The sequence below is a fragment of the Sapajus apella genome, unplaced genomic scaffold (assembly GCF_009761245.1).
Source record: "Sapajus apella isolate SASKATOON/1434 unplaced genomic scaffold, GSC_monkey_1.0 scaffold162, whole genome shotgun sequence".
In the NCBI taxonomy this organism is placed as follows: domain Eukaryota; kingdom Metazoa; phylum Chordata; class Mammalia; order Primates; family Cebidae; genus Sapajus; species Sapajus apella.
The window spans coordinates 1,400,206-1,416,942 of NW_022437102.1; the positions used below are offsets into that span (position 1 = coordinate 1,400,206).

Below are 16,737 nucleotides of genomic sequence, written 5' to 3' on the forward strand. Positions count from 1 at the left end.
CCAAAGGTCAGTGTCAAAGCAGGAGGCCAGAATGAATTCCTAGGTCCCGGCCAAAATAGATCACAGAAGATCCAAGTCCGCGAGCCACAATAGCAGTGCAGTATTATAGTGACCACTTGTCACAGCAGGCCTGCCCCTGGACAAGTATGCCAAGTGGTATTTTATCACCTTTTTCCAGGAGGTAGATGTTATTGCCATCATTTTAGGGACAAGGGACCAGAGATAGGGAGGAGCTAAATCGCTTTCCCAGGATGGCAGGACTCATAAAGTGACCCTGCCAGGGTTCAAATCCAGCCTGTGTTCATTAAAAGCCTTATTCCATATGGCACTAGATGCTGGGCCACATATGGCCCTCCATGAGCCTTTCTCCCTAAGTGACAGCTACAGAGCTGGGAAATGGCCGACAAACCCAGACATGCAGAATTGGATCTCAGAGGAGCAGAGTGGAAGGCCAGGCACCAGGGCACGACTTTGGAGAACTTTCCCCAAGTGGTATACTTTAGCTCTGTCTTACTAGTGCTGGCTGCATAGGGTATCTCGGCCTACGTTAAAGGCTTGGAGTCTGGAGAATTCAAGGAGTTGAGGAGTCTCTGAGATGGAACCTGAAAGTGCCCAGTTTGGTGATTCTCTCACCTGCTCCCTGTCCACCTGCTCTGGTGTGGCCAGTGGTGCAGTAGGAGTGATTGACCATCCCAGAGAACCAAGCAGGCTGGGCTCTAACCCCTGTGGTCCTTGGAGACCTTCCTTTTGTGCCTGAGTCTGGCAGGAGCACACACTGAAAACGTGTGGGAGTTTCTCCAAGCCCCTCAGTCTGTTCTGCCCTGCGTGTATTCTCCAGGAAGATTGAACTCTCTGTCTCCGAGACAGCAGATCCCACTCCAATCTGGGTTCCCCAGGTGGTGTTTGCTAAGCTGCTTTGGGATCCCAGGACTCCAGTTTCCCCATCTTTTTTTTTCTTTGTCTTTGTTTATTCATTTATTTTTTTTGAGACAGAATCTATCTCTGCCACCCAGGCTGGAGTGCAGTGGCATGATCCCAGCTCATGGCAACCTCTGCCTTCCAGGCTCAAGCAATTCCCATGCCTCAGCGTCCCAAGTAGTGGAGTCAGGGTTTCACCATGTTGGCCAGGCTGGTCTCAAACTCCTAACCTCAAGTGATCTGCCTGCCTCCACCTCCCAAAGGCTGGGATTACAGATGTGAGTCATCGTACCCAGCCCAGTCTCCCCATCATCTTTAATTGAGAGGCTGACTTGAGCTTTCTCTCCCTTGCCTCCCTGGGCCAATGACTACCCTGCCCTCAAGGGGGAAGACCCTGGCCTGGTGTCACAGGGTCTCTGTCTCTCTGCCTCTTCCCTCTTTTCAGGAAGTCTGTCATCCAGCTTGACCTTGCCAACACCAAGAAAGCGATGATTGTGCCTGCATTCGAGACACTGCGCTACCGGCTCTCTTTCCCCAAGTCGAAAGCGGAGTTGCTGTCAATGCTGGACATGGGGACCCTCTTCACATTCAGGTGAGTGGCTCTGGCTGCTGTACTCTAGGGGTGCTCAAAGGCCTTCTTTGTGTGGGAAACTGAATGGCAAAGGTGTTGACCCAGAAGGTTGTTGCTCGCCTTAGTGCACTGTGAGACCAGGAAAGCACCACTTTCTACAGACAGTGTCCTTGTGATCTCTCTTCTTCCCATGCCAGTACATACCACGTCCTTTTATTGTGCATGGATGACAGATGTTGTATGTCTAGATGGAAGATTAGGCATGTTTGGAGGACTAAAGGGTAGGAAGGTTTCGCTTATTTCTGTTTGTACTTGTTTCTTTCTTTTTTTTTTTTCCCCATTTATTTATTTTATTGCATTTTAGGTTTTGGGGTACATGTGAAGAACATGCAAAATTGTTGCATAGGAACACACATGGCAGTGTGATTTGCTGCCTTCCTCCCCATCACCTACATCTGGCATTTCTCCCCTTGCTATCTCTCCCCAGCTTCCCACCCCCCACCCTCCCTCCCCTATTTCCCCCCAACTGACCCGTGTGTAGTGCTCCCCTCCCTGTGTCCATGTGCTCTCATTGTTTAACACCCGCCTATGAGTGAGAACATGCGGTGTTTGATCTTCTGCTCTTCTGTCAGTTTGCTGAGAATGATGGTTTCCAGGTTCATCCATGTCCCTACAAAGGACCCTAACTCATCGTTTTTGATGGCTGCATAATATTCCATGGTGTATATGTGCCACATTTTCCCTATCCAGTCTATCATCGATGGGCATTTGGGTTGGTTCCAGGTCTTTGCTATTGTAAACAGTGCTGCAATGAACATTCGTGTGCACGTGTCCTTATAATAGAACGATTTGTAATCCTTTGGATATATACCCAGTAATGGGATTGCTGGGTCAAATGGAATTTCTATTTCTATGTCCTTCAGGAATCTCCACACTGTCTTCCACAATGGTTGAACTAATTTACACTCCCACCAACAGTGTAAAAGTGTCCCTATTTCTCCACATCCTCTCCAGCATCTGTTGTCTCCAGATTTTTTAATGATCGCCATTCTTACTGGCGTGAGATGGTATCTCAATGTAGTTTTGATTTGCATTTCTCTGATGACCAGTGATGATGAGCATTTTTTCATATGTTTGTTGGCCTCACGTATGTCTTCTTTTGTAAAGTGTCTGTTCATATCCTTTGCCCACTTTTGAATGGGCTTGTTAGTTTTTTTCTTGTAAATCTGTTTTAGTTCTTTGTAAATTTTGGATATCAGCCCTTTGTCAGATGGGTAAACTGCAAAAATTTTTTCCCAATCTGTTGGTTGCCGATTCACTCTAATGACTGTTTCTTTTGCTGTGCAGAAGCTGTGGAGTTTGATCAGGTCCCATTTGTCTATTTTGGCTTTTGTTGTCAATGCTTTTGGTGTTTTGGTCATGAAGTCCTTGCCTACACCTACGTCCTGAATGGTTTTACCTAGATTTTCTTCTAGGGTTTTTATGGTGTTAGGTCTTATGTTTAAGTCTTTAATCCATCTGGAGTTAATTTTAGTGTAAGGTGTCAGGAAGGGGTCCAGTTTCTGCTTTCTGCACATGGCGAGCCAGCTTTCCCAACACCATTTATTGAACAGGGAATCCTTTCCCCATTGCGTGTTTTTGACTGGTTTGTCAAAGATCAGATGGTTGTAGATATGTTGTGTTGCCTCCGAGACCTCTGTTCTGTTCCATTGGTCTATATCTCTGTTTTGGTACCAGTACCATGCTGTTTTGATTACTGTAGCCTTGTAGTATAGTTTGAAGTCTGGTAGTGTGATGCCCCCCGCTTTGTTCTTTTTGCTTAGAATTGACTTGGCTATGCGGGCTCTCTTTTGGTTCCATATGAAGTTTAAGGTGGTTTTTTCCAGTTCTGCAAAGAAGGTCATTGGTAGCTTGATGGGGATAGCATTGAATCTGTAAATTACTTTGGGCAGTATGGCCATTTTCACGATATTGATTCTTCCTAACCATGAACATGGAATGTTTCTCCATCTGTTTGTGTCCTCTCTTATTTCGTTGAGCAGTGGCTTGTAGTTCTCCTTGAAGAGGTCCTTTACATTCCTTGTTAGTTGTATTCCTAGGTATTTTATTCTCTTTGTGGCAATTGTGAATGGAAGTTTGTTCTTGATTTGGCTCTCTTTAAGTCTGTTATTGGTGTATAGGAATGCATGTGATTTTTGCACATTGATTTTGTATCCTGAGACTTTGCTGAACTTGCTTATCAGTTTCAGGAGGTTTGGGGCTGAGACAATGGGGTCTTCTAGATATACAATCATGTCATCTGCAAATAAAGACAATTTGACTTCCTCCTTTCCTATTTGAATGCCCTTTCTTTCTTTTTCTTGCCTGATTGTTCTGGCTAGAACTTCTAATACTATATTGAATAGCAGTGGTGAGAGCGGGCATCCTTGTCTGGTGCCACATTTCAAGAGGAATGCTTCCAGTTTTTGCCCATTCAGTATGATATTGGCTGTTGGTTTGTCATAAATAGCTTTTATTATTTTGAGATATGTTCCATCGATACCTAGCTTATTGAGTGTTTTTAGCATAAAGGGCTGTTGAATTTTGTCAAAGGCCTTCTCTGCATCAATTGAGATAATCATGTGGTTTTTGTCTTTGGTTCTGTTTATGTGGTGAATTACATTTATAGACTTGCATATGTTGAACCAGCCTTGCATCCCCGGGATGAAGCCTACTTGATCATGGTGGATAAGCTTTTTGATGTGCTGTTGCAATCGGCTTGTCAGTATTTTATTGAAGATTTTTGCATCTATGGTAATCATGGATATTGGCCTGAAGTTTTCTTTTCTTGTTGAGTCTCTTCCGGGTTTTGGAATCAGGATGATGTTAGTGTCATAAAATGATTTGGGAAGAATTCCCTCTTTTTGTATTGTTTGGAATAGTTTCAGAAGAAATGGTACCAGCTCCTCTTTGTATGTCTGGTAGAATTCAGCTGTGAACCCATCTGGACCTGGGCTTTTTTTGGGTGGTAAGCTCTTAATTGCTGCCTCAACTTCAGACCTTGTTATGGGTGTGTTTAGGGTTTCGGCTTCTTCCTGGTTTAGGCTTGGCAGAAGGCAAGTGTCCAGGAATTTATCCATTTCTTCCAGGTTTATTAGTTTGTGTGCATAGAGTTGTTTGTAATAATCTCTGATGATGGTTTGAATTTCTGTGGAATCTGTGGTGATATGCCCTTTATCGTTTTTTATTGCATCAATTTGGTTATTCTCTCTTTTCTTTTTTATTAATCTGGCTAGTGGTCTATTTTGTTGATCTTTTCAAAAAACCAGCTCCTGGATTTATTGATTTTTTGAAGGGTTTTTTGTGTCTCTATCTCCTTCAGTTCTGCTCTGATCTTAGTTATTTCTTATTTTCTGCTAGAATTTGAGTTTTTTTGATCTTGCTCCTCTAGCTCTTTCAGTTTTGACGATAGGGTGTCAATTTTTGATCTCTCCTTGCTTCTCATGTGGGCACTTATTGCTATATATTTTCCTCTAGAGACTGCTTTAAATGTGTCCCAGAGATTCTGGTATGTTGTGTCTTCATTCTCGTTGGTTTCGAAGAACATCTTTATTTCTGCCTTCATTTCATTGTTTATCCAGTCAACATTCAAGAGCAAGTTGTTCAGTTTCCATGAAGCTGTGCGGTTCTGAGTTAGTTTTTGAATTCTGAGTTCTAACTTGATTGCACTGTGGTCTGAGAGACTGTTACGATTTCCGTTCTTTTGCATTTGCTAAGGAGTGATTTACTGCCAATTATGTGGTCAATTTTAGAGTAGGTGTGATGTGGTGCTGAGAAGAATGTATATTCTGTGGCTTTGGGGTGGAGAGTTCTGTAAATGTCTATTAGGTTTGCTTGGTCCAGGTCTGAGTTCAAGTCCTGGATATCCTTGTTAATTTTATGTCTGGTTGATCTGTCTAATGTTGACAATGGGGTGTTAAAGTCTCCCACTATTATTGTGTGGGAGTCTAAGTCTCTTTGTAAGTCATTAAGAACTTGCCTTATGTATCTGGGTGATCCTGTATTGGGTGCATATATATTTAGGATCGTTAGCTCTTCTTGTTGCATTGATCCTTTTACCATTATGTAATGTCCCTCTTTGTCTCTTATTGATCTTTGTTGCTTTAAAGTCTAATTTATCAGAGATAAGAGTTGCAACTCCTGCTTTTTTTTGCTCTCCATTTGCTTGGTAAATCTTCCTCCATCCCTTTATTTTGAGTCTTAGTGTATCCTTGCATGTGAGATGGGTTTTGTCTTTTTATCCAATTTGTCAGTCTGTGTCTTTTGATTGGGGCATTTAGTCCATTTACATTTAGGGTTAATATTGTTATGTGTGAATTTGATACTGCCATTTTGGTGCTAGCTGACTGTTTTGCCCTTTAGTTGAGCTGGTACTTGTTGTTCCTTTATATGTGTAGAGCCTCTTTCAGGAGCTCTTGTAGAGCTGACCTGGTGGTGACGAAGTCTCTGAGTACTTGCATGTTCCCAAAGGATTTTATTTTTCCTTCACTTATGAAGCTTAGTTTGGCTGGATAGGAGATTCTGGGTTGAAAGTTCTTTTCTTTAAGGATGTTGAATATTGGCCCCCATTCTCTTCTGGCTTGTAGGGTTTCTGCTGAGAGATCTGCTGTGAGTCTGATGGGCTTCCCTTTATGGGTAACCCGACCTTTCTCTCTGGCTGCCCTTAGTATTTTCTCCTTCATTTTGACCCTGGTGAATCTGACGATTATGTGCCTTGGGGTTGTTCTTCTTGACGAATATCTTTGTGGTGTTCTCTGTATTTCCTGGACTTGAATGCTTGCCTGCCTTGCTAGGTTGGGGAAGTTTTCCTGGATAATATCCTGAAGAGTATTTTCCAGCTTGGATTCATTCTCTTCATCGCATTCGGGTACGCCTATCAAACGTAGATTAGGTCTTTTCACATAGTCCCACATTTCTTGGAGACTTTGTTCATTTTTTTTACCCTTTTTTCTCCAGTCTTGCCTTCCCGTTTTATTTCATTGAGTTGATCTTCAACCTCTGATATCCTTTCTTCTGCTTGGTCCATTCGGCTGTTGATACTTGTGCATGCTTCACGAAGTTCTCGTGTTGCGTTTTTCAGCTCCATCAATTCACTTATATTCCTTTCTATTTTGTCCATTCTCGTTAGCATTTCGTCAAATCTTTTTTTCAAGGTTCTTAGTTTCTTGGCATTTGGTTAGAACATGTTCTTTAAGTTCACAGAAGTTTCTTACTACCCACCTTCTGAAGTCTGATTCTGTCATTTCATCACACTCATTCTCCATCCAACCTTGTTCCCTTGCTGGCGAGGAGTTGTGATCCCTTTTAGGAGGAGAGGTGTTCTGGTTTTGGGTGTTTTCATCCTTTTTTCACTGGTTTCTTCCCATCTTTAAGGATTTATCCACCTGTCGACTTTGTGGTTGTTGGCTTTCAGATTGGGTCTCAAATCTTTCAGATTGACAGTCTGTTTGTTGATGATGAGGTTATTTCTGTTTCTTGGTTTTCCTTCTGACAGTCTGGCCCCTCTGCTGTAGGTCTGCTGAGGTTCACTCCAGGCCCTGCTTGCCTGGGGTTCACCTGCAGCAGCTGCTGAACAGCAAGGGTTGTTACCAGTTTTCTTCTTCTGCTATCTTTGTCCCAGAAGGATACCCGCCTAGTGTCAATCTGATCTCTCTTTTATGAGGTGTCTTTTTGGATATATAGGGGTCAGGGAGCTGCTTGAGGAGACGGTCTCTTCTTTATAAGAGCTCAAATGGTGAGCTGTGAGCTCTGTTGTTGTTCATTCAGAGCTGCTGGGCAGGTACTTTTAGGTCTGCTGCAGCAGAACTCATAAACTGCTTTCTGTTCCCAGGTGCTCTGTCCCAGGGATTTAGGGCTTTATTTATGAGTTTCCGTTATGCTGCTGCCTTCTTTTTTTTTTTTTTTTTCCTCCTTCAGACCTGCTCAGCCCAGCAAGGAGGCAGCCTAGTCACTGTCGGCCTATAGCAGCTTTGCTGAGCTGCTGTGGGCTGCGCCCCGCTGCCGAGTGAACTTCCCTGCAGTCCTGTTTATACGGGTGTAGTTAGAACTGCTGTGGGGATGGTGGCCCGCCTCTGTTGGGGCGGAGTCTCTGCTGTGGCGGGTTGCCTTGGCAACGGCGGGCTGCCTCAGCAATGGCGGGTTGCCTTGGCAACGGCGGGCTGCCTTGGTAATGGCGGACGCCCCTCCCCCACAGAGCTGGACCGTCCCGGGTTCAGCTGCGCTTGCTGTGAAACTCTCAATCCAGAGTTTCTGGTTGCTGTTCTTTTGTGGGGGTGGGGCCAGCCGAGCCTGATCGCCTGGCTCCCTGCCTCAGAGCCTTTTTTAAGTTGGTGTTCCAGTCGCCTGTTGAAGAGGCGTCGGGGTCTGTTTGTTTTCCCCTGCGGCCACTCACTGCGCTGGCTTAAACAGCGGCACTGAGGTTTGTGGCGCTTTTTTTTGTTTTTTCCCCTGGAATCTACTGTCCTGGTTCTCTGCTCAGTCCCCTTTTTGAGCCGGCGTACGGGCGACTTCCCGTGGCTCCAATCGCCAGCCAAAAGGGCCCCCGGACCGGTGTATTTTGTACGGAGAAGCGCGGCTCTGGGGCGCCGACAAAGCAGCCGCGCGGGGCAAAGCGGCGGCGCTGGCCGGCACAGCAGCGCTGGCCACAACAGCCGCGCTGGCGAGCGTGGAGCACCTCTGCCCGGGAATTTCCTAGTCTGTGGGCAATAAAAACGCGGCGTCCACTCACCCTCTGCGCTTTCACTGGGAGCTGCAATCCTGAGCTGTTCCTAAGCGGCCATCTTGGATCTGGTCCCCCCTCTGTTTGTACTTGTTTCTAAACTCAGTTTAGGTCCCTGCTCCCATCTCCTGGCTCTGAATTCTCTCTTTTGTGTGCCTGTCCATTGAGTCATTTGGTAGGTGAGTTTCATTCTGTTAGCACCATGGTAGTAGTTTTCCTTTTTCTTTGTGGTATTGTGGTTTGTTATCTGAGCCCCTGAGGCCTGGGGGATGTATAGCCATTGTGTCAGCAACTCCAAGTCATCAAGGTGACTCCAGAGTTGCACGCAGCACCTGTGGCAGCCAACTTTCCTGTTGCCTAAGTGACCACTGCAAACAGAATCCTGATTTTCCTTCTTTCCCAGGCCCCAGTGTCCTGCAGGAGCTCCCCTGTCACCTATCCTGAGTGCCCCCAGAAGTCTGTACCACTGCACAGGTGCAAACAAACAGATTCCATGTCCTGGGGACAGGCTGCAGAATTACATATAGTGATCCAGAGGGACGTAGGTGTACTGCCGGGTGCCGTGACTTAGCAGTCTGAAGACAGGGCTAATGCTTCTGCCTGCTCTGGTTTAGTTTGTTTTTTATTGTTCTCGTTTTGAGACAGAGCTTCACTCTTGTTGCCCAGGCTGGATTACAGTGGCATGGTGTGAGCTCACTGCAACTTTCGCCTCCTGGGTTCAAGTGAGTCTCCTGGCTCAGCCTCCCAAGTAGCTGGGATTACAGGTACCCACCACTAACGCAGCTAATTTTTATATTTTTAGTAAAGACAGGTTTCACCATACTCCTGACCTAAGGTGATCCACTGGCCTCCCAAAGTGCTGGGATTACAGGTGTGTGAGCCACCTCACCCAGCCCGGCTCCAGTTTTAAAGTCAGGCTATTATTGTGAATGACGTCAGATGGCCAGCACTTCCTTTGAGCTAAAAAGCATACCTTTTTCGATCATTGGAATTTTATTGAAAAGACTGTAGTCAAAAATAACTTGGGTTGTTTGGGATCCAAGATGTCCTAGTAGGAGCAGCTCTGGATTGCAGCTCCCAGCAAGAGAGCAGAGGGTGAGTGGTCCCTGCATTTCCAGATGGATTTTTATTGCCCACAGACCAGGAGATTCCTGGGTGGAGGAGCGCCATGGGTTCGGGCGCCGTTTCAGCTGGTGACTGGAGCATCTGGGAGACAGAGTCACCAGTTCAACTGAAAAAAAGGGGACAGAACCAGGGAGCCAGGAGATTCCTGGGCGAAAAAGCGCCACAAGTCTCCAGCACGGCAGGTCTCCGCACAAGAACTCACAGAAATCCGGATGCCCTTTTAACTGATGACTGGAACACCTGGAAGACAGAGTTGCCCATTCAACTGAAGAAAAAGGGGTCTTAGGCAGGGAGCCTGGTGATCAGGCTCCGCCGGTCCCACCCCCACAAAGACCAGCAATTTGAAACGCTATGGAATGAGAGTTTCACAGCAAGCACAGCTGAACCAGGGACCGTCCAGCTCTGTGAGGGAGGGGTGTCCGCCATTACAGAGGTGGGCTGCCATTGCTGAGGCAGTTCTAAATATACCCCTATAAACAGGACTGCAGGGAAGATCACATGGCAGCTGGGCAGAGCCCACTGCTCAGCAATGCCTCTGCTGGCAGACTGTGACTAGGCTACCTCCTTGCTGGGCAGGGCATCCCTGAAAAAAGGCAGCAGCATGACAGAAACTTTATTTATAAGCCCAACCTTCCTGGGACAGAGCACCTGGGGAAAAAAAGGCGGTTATGAGTTCTGCTGCAGCAGACTTAAATGCATCTGCACAGCAGCTCTGAATGGAACAATGGAGCTCAAAGCTCAGCACTTGAGCTCCTGTAAGGGACAAACTGTCTCCTCTAGTAGCTCCCAACTCCCACACATCCAAGAGTCACCTCATAAAGGAGAGCTCAGGCCACATCTGGCGGGTATCCTTCTGGGACAAAGATGGCAGCAACCCTTACTTACTGTTCTGCAGCCACTGCAGGTGATCCCCAGGCAAACAGGGTCTGGAGTGGACCTCCAGCAGCCCTACAGCAGAGGGGCCTGTTAGAAGGAATACTAAGAAACAGAAATAACTTCATCATCAACAAACAGTATGTCCACTCGGAGACTCCATCTGAAAGTCACCAACTACAAAGACCACAGGTAAATAAATCCACAAAAATGGGAGGAAAACAGGGCAAAAAGGTTGAAAACACCCAAAATCCAAGGGAACAAGGCTGGATGGAGAATGAGTCTGATGAACTGACAGAGACAGGCTTCAGAAGGAGGATAGTAACAAACTTCTCGGACCTAAAGAACATGTACTAACTAACTCAATGCAAAGAAACTAAGAACCTTGAAAAAAGGTTTGACAGAATGCGATGAGAATAAACAGCTTACAAAGGAATATAAATAATAAACTGATGGAGCCAAAAAACACAACACGAGAACTTTGCGAATAATATGCAAGTTTCAACAGCCGAATCGACCAAGCAGACGGAAGAATATCAGAGATTGAAGATCAACTCAATGAAATAAAACAAGAAGGTAAGATTAGAGAAAAAAGGAGTAAAAATAAATGAACAAAGCCTTCAAGAAGGATGGGATTATGTGAAAAGATCTAATCTACGTTGGATAGGTGTACCTGAATGTGATGGAGAGAATGAATCCAAGCTGGAAAACACTCTTCAGGGTATTATCCAGGAGAACTTCCCCAACCTAGCAATGCAGGCCAGTATTCAAGTCCAGGAAATGCAGAGACCACTACAAAGATGTTCCTCAAGAAGAGCAACCCCAAGGCAAATAATTGTCAGATTCACCAGGGTTGAAGTGAAGGAGAAAATGCTAAGGGCAGTCAGAGAGAAAGGTCAGGTTACCCACAAAGGAAGCTCATCAGACTCACAGCAGATCTCTCGGCAGAAACCCTACAAGCCAGAAGAGAGTGGGGGCCAATCTTCAACATCCTTAAAGAAAAGAACTTTCAACCTAGAATTTCATATCCAGCCAAACTAAGCTCCATAAGCAAAGGAGAAGGAAAATCCTTTACGAACAAGCAATTACTCAGAGATTTCATCACCACCAGGCCTGCTTTACAAGAGCTCCTAAAAGAAGCACTAAACATAGAAAGGAACAACCAGTACCAGCCACTCCAAAAACATACCAAATGGTAAAGAGCATCCACGCAAAGAAGAAACTGCATCAACTAAAGGACAGAACAACCAGCTAGCATCAAAATGGCAGGATCAAATTCTCACATAACAGTATTAACCTTAAACGTAAATGGGCTACATACCCCAATCAAAAGACACAGATTGGCAGATTGGATAAAACGTCGAAACCCATGTCATGTGCAAGGATACACATAGGCTCAAAAATAAAGGGATGGAGGAAGATTTACCAAGCAAATGGGGAACAAAAAAAAGCAGGAGTTGCAATCCTAGTGTGTCTGATAAAATAGACTGTAAACCAACAAAGATCAAAGAAAGGCATTACATAATGGTAAAAGGATCAATGCAACAAGAAGAGCTAACGATCTTAAATATATACGCACCCAATACAGGAGCACCCAGATACATAAAGCAAGTTCTTAATGACCTACAAAGAGACTTAAAGTGTGGGAGACTTTAACACTCCACTGTCAATATTAAATGGATCAATGAGACAGAAAATTAACAGGGACATCCAGGATTTGAACTCAGACCTGGGCCAAGCAAACCTAATAGACATGTACAGAACTCTCCACCCCAAATCCACAAAATACACATTCTTCTCAGTAACACAACACACCTACTCCAAAACTGACCACATAATTGGAAGTAAATCACTCCTCAGGAAATGCAAAAGAATGGAAATCATAACAAACAGTCTCTCAGACCACAGTGCAATCAAATTAGAACTCAAAATTCAGAAACTAAGAACTGCATAGCTTCATGGAAACTGAACAACTTGCTCTTGAACGTTGACCGGATAAACAACGAAATGAAGGCAGAAATAAAGATGTTCTTCAAAACCAACGAGAACAAAGACACAACATACCAGAATCTCTGGGACACATTTAAGGGAATGTCTAGAGGAAAATGTATAGCAATAAATGCCCACATCAAAAGCAAGGAAAGATCTAAAATCGACACCCTAGCCTCAAAATTGAAAGAGCTAGGGGAGCAAGATCAAAAAAACTCAAAAGCTAGCAGAAAACAAGAAATAACTAAGATCACAGCCGAACAGAAGGAGATAGAGACACAAAAAACCCTTCAAAAAATCAATAAATCCAGGAGCTGATTTTTTTGAAAAGATCAATAAAATAGACCACTAGACAGATTAATAAAAAGAAAAGAGAGAATAATCAAATAGATGCAATAAAAAACGATAAAGTGGTATCACCACAGATTCCACAGAAATACAAGCCACCATCAGAGATAACTACAAACAACTCTATGCACATAAACCAGTAAGCCTGGAAGTAATGGATAACTTCCTGAACACTTGCATCCTCCCTAGCCTAAGCCAGGAAGAAGTCGAAACCCTGAAGAAACCAATAACAAGGGCTAAAGTTGAGGTGTAACAATTAATAGCCTACCAACCAAAAAAGCCTAGGTCCAGATGGGTTCACAGCTGAATTCTACCAGACATACAAAGAAAAGCTGGTACCACTGCTTCTGAAACTATTCCAAACAATCCAAAAAGAATGAATCCTTCCCAAATCATTCATCCTCGTACCAAAACCCGGTAGAGACTCAACAAGAAAAGAAAACATTAGGCCAGTATCCATGATGAACATAGATGCAAAAATCTTCAGTAAAATATTGGCAAGCCGATTGTAACAGCACATCAAAAAGCTTTTCCATCACGATCAAATAGGCTTCATCCCGGGGATGCAAGTCAGGTTCAACATACGCAAGTCTATAAACGTAATTCACCACATAAACAGAACCAAACACAAAAACCACATGATTATCTCAATAGATGCAGAGAAGGCCTTTGACAAAATTCAACAGCCCTTCATGCTAAAAACTCAATAAACTAGGTATCAACGGAATGTATCTGAAAATAATAAAAGCTATTTACAACAAACCCACAGCCAATATCATATCAAATGGGCAAAAACTGGAAGCATTCCCTTTGAAATGTGGCACTAGACAAGGATGCCCTCTCTCACCACTCCTATTCAGTTTATTATTGGAAGTTCTAGCCAGAGCCATCAGACAGAAGAAAGAAATAAAGGGTATTCAATTAGGAAAGGAGGAAGTCAAACTGTCTCTATTTGCAGACAACAAGATTATATATTTAGAAGATCCCATCATTTCAGCCACAAATCTCCTGAAACTGATAAGTAACTTCAGCAAAGTCTCCGGATACAAAATCAATGTGCAGAAATCACAAACATTCCTATACACCAATAACAGACTTAAAGAGAGCCAAATCAAGAATGAACTGCCATTCACAATTGCTACAAAGAGAATAAAATAGCTAGGAATACAACTAACAAAGGATGTAAAGGACCTCTTCAAAGAGAACTACAAACCACTGCTTAATGAAATAAGAGAGGACACAAACAGATGGAGAAACAGTCCATGCTCATGGTTAGGAAGAATCAATATCGTGAAAATGGCCACACTGCCCAAAGTAATTTATAGATTGAACATTATCCCCATCAAGCTACCAATAACCATTTTTCACAGAACTGGAAAAAACCACCTTAAACTTCATATGGAACCAAAAGAGAGCCCGCATAGCCAAGTCAATTCTAAGCAAAAAAAGTTGGAGTCATCATGCTACCTGACTTCAAACTATACTACAAGGCTACAGTAATCGAAACAGCATGATACTGGTACCAAAACAGAGATATAGACCAATGGAACAGAACAAAGGCCTCGGAGGCAACGCCACACATCGACAACCGTCTGATCTTTGATAAACCTCACAAAAACAAGCAATGGGGAAAGGATTCCCTGTTTAATAAATGGTGTTGGGAAAACTGGCTAGCCATGTACGGAAGGCAGAAACATGACCCCTTCTCCTGACACCTTACACTAAAATTAACTCCAGATGGATTAAAGACTTAAACATAAGACCTAAAACTTCATAAAAACCCTAGAAGAAAACCTAGGCAAAATCATTCAGGACATAGGCATAGGCAAGGACTTCATGACTAAAACACCGAAAACACTGGCAACAAAAGCCAAAATAGACAAATGGGACCTAATTAAACTCCAGATCTTCTGCACAGCAAAAGCAACAATCATTAGAGCGAATCGGCAACCAATAGAATGGGAAAAAAATTTTGCAATCTACCCATCTGACAAAGGGCTAATATCCAGAATCTACAAAGATTAAAACAGATTTACAAGAAAAAAACAAGCCCATTCAAAAGTGGGTGAAGGATATGAACAGACACTTGACAAAAGAAGACATATGAGGCCAACAAACATATGAAAAAATGCTCATCATCACTGGTCATCAGAGAAATGCAAATCAAAACTACACTGAGATACCATCTCATGCCAGTTAGAATGGTGATCATTAAAAAATCTGGAGAGGATGTAAAGTAATAAGAACACTTTTACACTGTTGATGGGAGTGTGAATTAGTTCACCCATTGTGGAAGACAGTGTGGCGATTCCTCAAGGACCTAGAAATAGAAATTCCATTTGACCCAGATATCCCATTACTGGGTATATATCCAAAGGATCATAAATTGTTCTATTATAAGGACACATGCACACAAATGTTCATTGCAGCACTGTTTACAATAGCAAAGACTTGGAACCAACCCAAATGCCCATCAATGACAGACTAGATGGGGAAAATGTGGCACATATACACCATGGAATACGATGCAGCCATAGAAAACAATGAGTGTGTGTCCTTTGTAGGGACATGGATGAACCTGGAAACCATCATTCTCCGCAAACTGACACAAGAACAGAAAATCAAACACCGCACGTTCTTACTCATAGGCGGCTGTTGAACAATGAGAACACGTGGACACAGGGAAGGGTGCATCACACACTGGGGTCTGTGGGGGGAACTAGGGGAGGGACAGCAGGGGGTGAGGAGTTGGGGAAGGATAACATGGGGAGAAATGCCAGATTTAGATGATGGGGAGGAAGACAGCAAACCACATTGCCGTGTGTGTACCTATGCAACAATCTTGCATATTATTCTCATGTATACCCGAAAACCTAAAACACAATAAAATATATATCAGAATAATAACGGGTTTTGATACCATGATTAAGTTTCTAGAATTTTCTCTAAAGTCTCCTCAAATAAACTTTGGCTTGGGAAAATAACTTCATGAGGTGGATTGTTCAACAGTTCAGAGGTTATCAATTTTCACGTTTTTTACAGATGAAGAAACTGAGGAGTGGGGAGGTCCTAGTAGAGCCAGGACTCAAACTCCAGCCTTCTTCCTCTATAAGGAATTCTGGAAAGTGACCTGGAAGAGTTAGTACCCACCCCCGCACCCAACCCAAGCCTTCCTTCTTTTCTGAAAGAAATAACTACCACTCATTGCATGGTTAGCATGTGCCAGGCACTGTAATTAATAATTAATTCTCACAATAAATCTCTTTGACAGACACTATTATCCCCATTGCACAGATAATGAAACTCAGGCTCTCAGAAGTTTTAATAACTTGCCCAATGACACACAGCCAGTATATACCAGGGCCTGGATTCGGCCCAGGTCTGAGGAACCACAGAAGAACCTTGAAATGTTCTTGCAGGACTCGGGGGCCTGGGGAAGAAGGAAAATCAGGATTCTATTTGCAAGGGTCACTTGGACTACAGGAACGTTGGCTGTCACATGTGCTGGGTGCAACTCTAGAGTCACCTTGATGACTTGAAGTTGTTGACACAATGGCTACACATCCCCCAGGCCGCAGGGGCTCAGATAACAGACCACTCATACCACAAAGAAAAAGCAAAACCATCACCATGGTGCTGCTAGAATAAAACTCACCTACCAAATGAATGATTGGACAAGCACACAAAAGAGTGTTCTTAGTCAGAATACCATCTGGCTACTGATTGAGTCCTTGTTTGTTTTTTTAAACCAGTGTTGCAAGATGCAGCGTAAAAACTTGCTCCTCAAAATTGAGACTTTCAGATCAAACCTTAGTCCAAGTCTCCCACAGATGCCTTAGTCTGATGGCTGAGCACCTGACACATTTTCCAAGGCATCCTTCCTTCCATTTTCTTGCCATGGGGACCAAGAACTCATTTCACAGCCACATTTGTGGCCACAGAGTTGGAGTGTGGCCTGCTGTGTCCGTGATGGCTGCTCTGGCCACTTGCTAGCCATCATGCCAAGTGCTAAATTACAGACCTTGTGTCTGAGAAACTGCTGTTGTCACCTGGTCTCCAAATAATGAACTTTTTTTTTTTTTTTTTTTTTAGGCGGTTTTTCGCTCTTATTCCCGGGGGTGGGGAAAAGTGGGGCGTTCTCGGCCCACCCCCTCCG

The 16,737-nt window shown here is 43.9% G+C and overlaps 1 protein-coding gene across 3 annotated transcripts in view; it reads left to right on the forward strand.

Moving 5' to 3' along the window:
- LARGE1 (LARGE xylosyl- and glucuronyltransferase 1) overlaps positions 1–16,737 on the forward strand; it is a 559,679-nt gene that overhangs the window by 535,171 nt on the left and 7,771 nt on the right. For all 3 annotated transcript variants that reach the window (XM_032266924.1, XM_032266925.1, XM_032266923.1), the window contains one exon: positions 1,364–1,510. In XM_032266924.1, the coding sequence (XP_032122815.1) occupies positions 1,364–1,510 (147 nt within the window). The remainder of the gene's footprint in view (positions 1–1,363; positions 1,511–16,737) is intronic.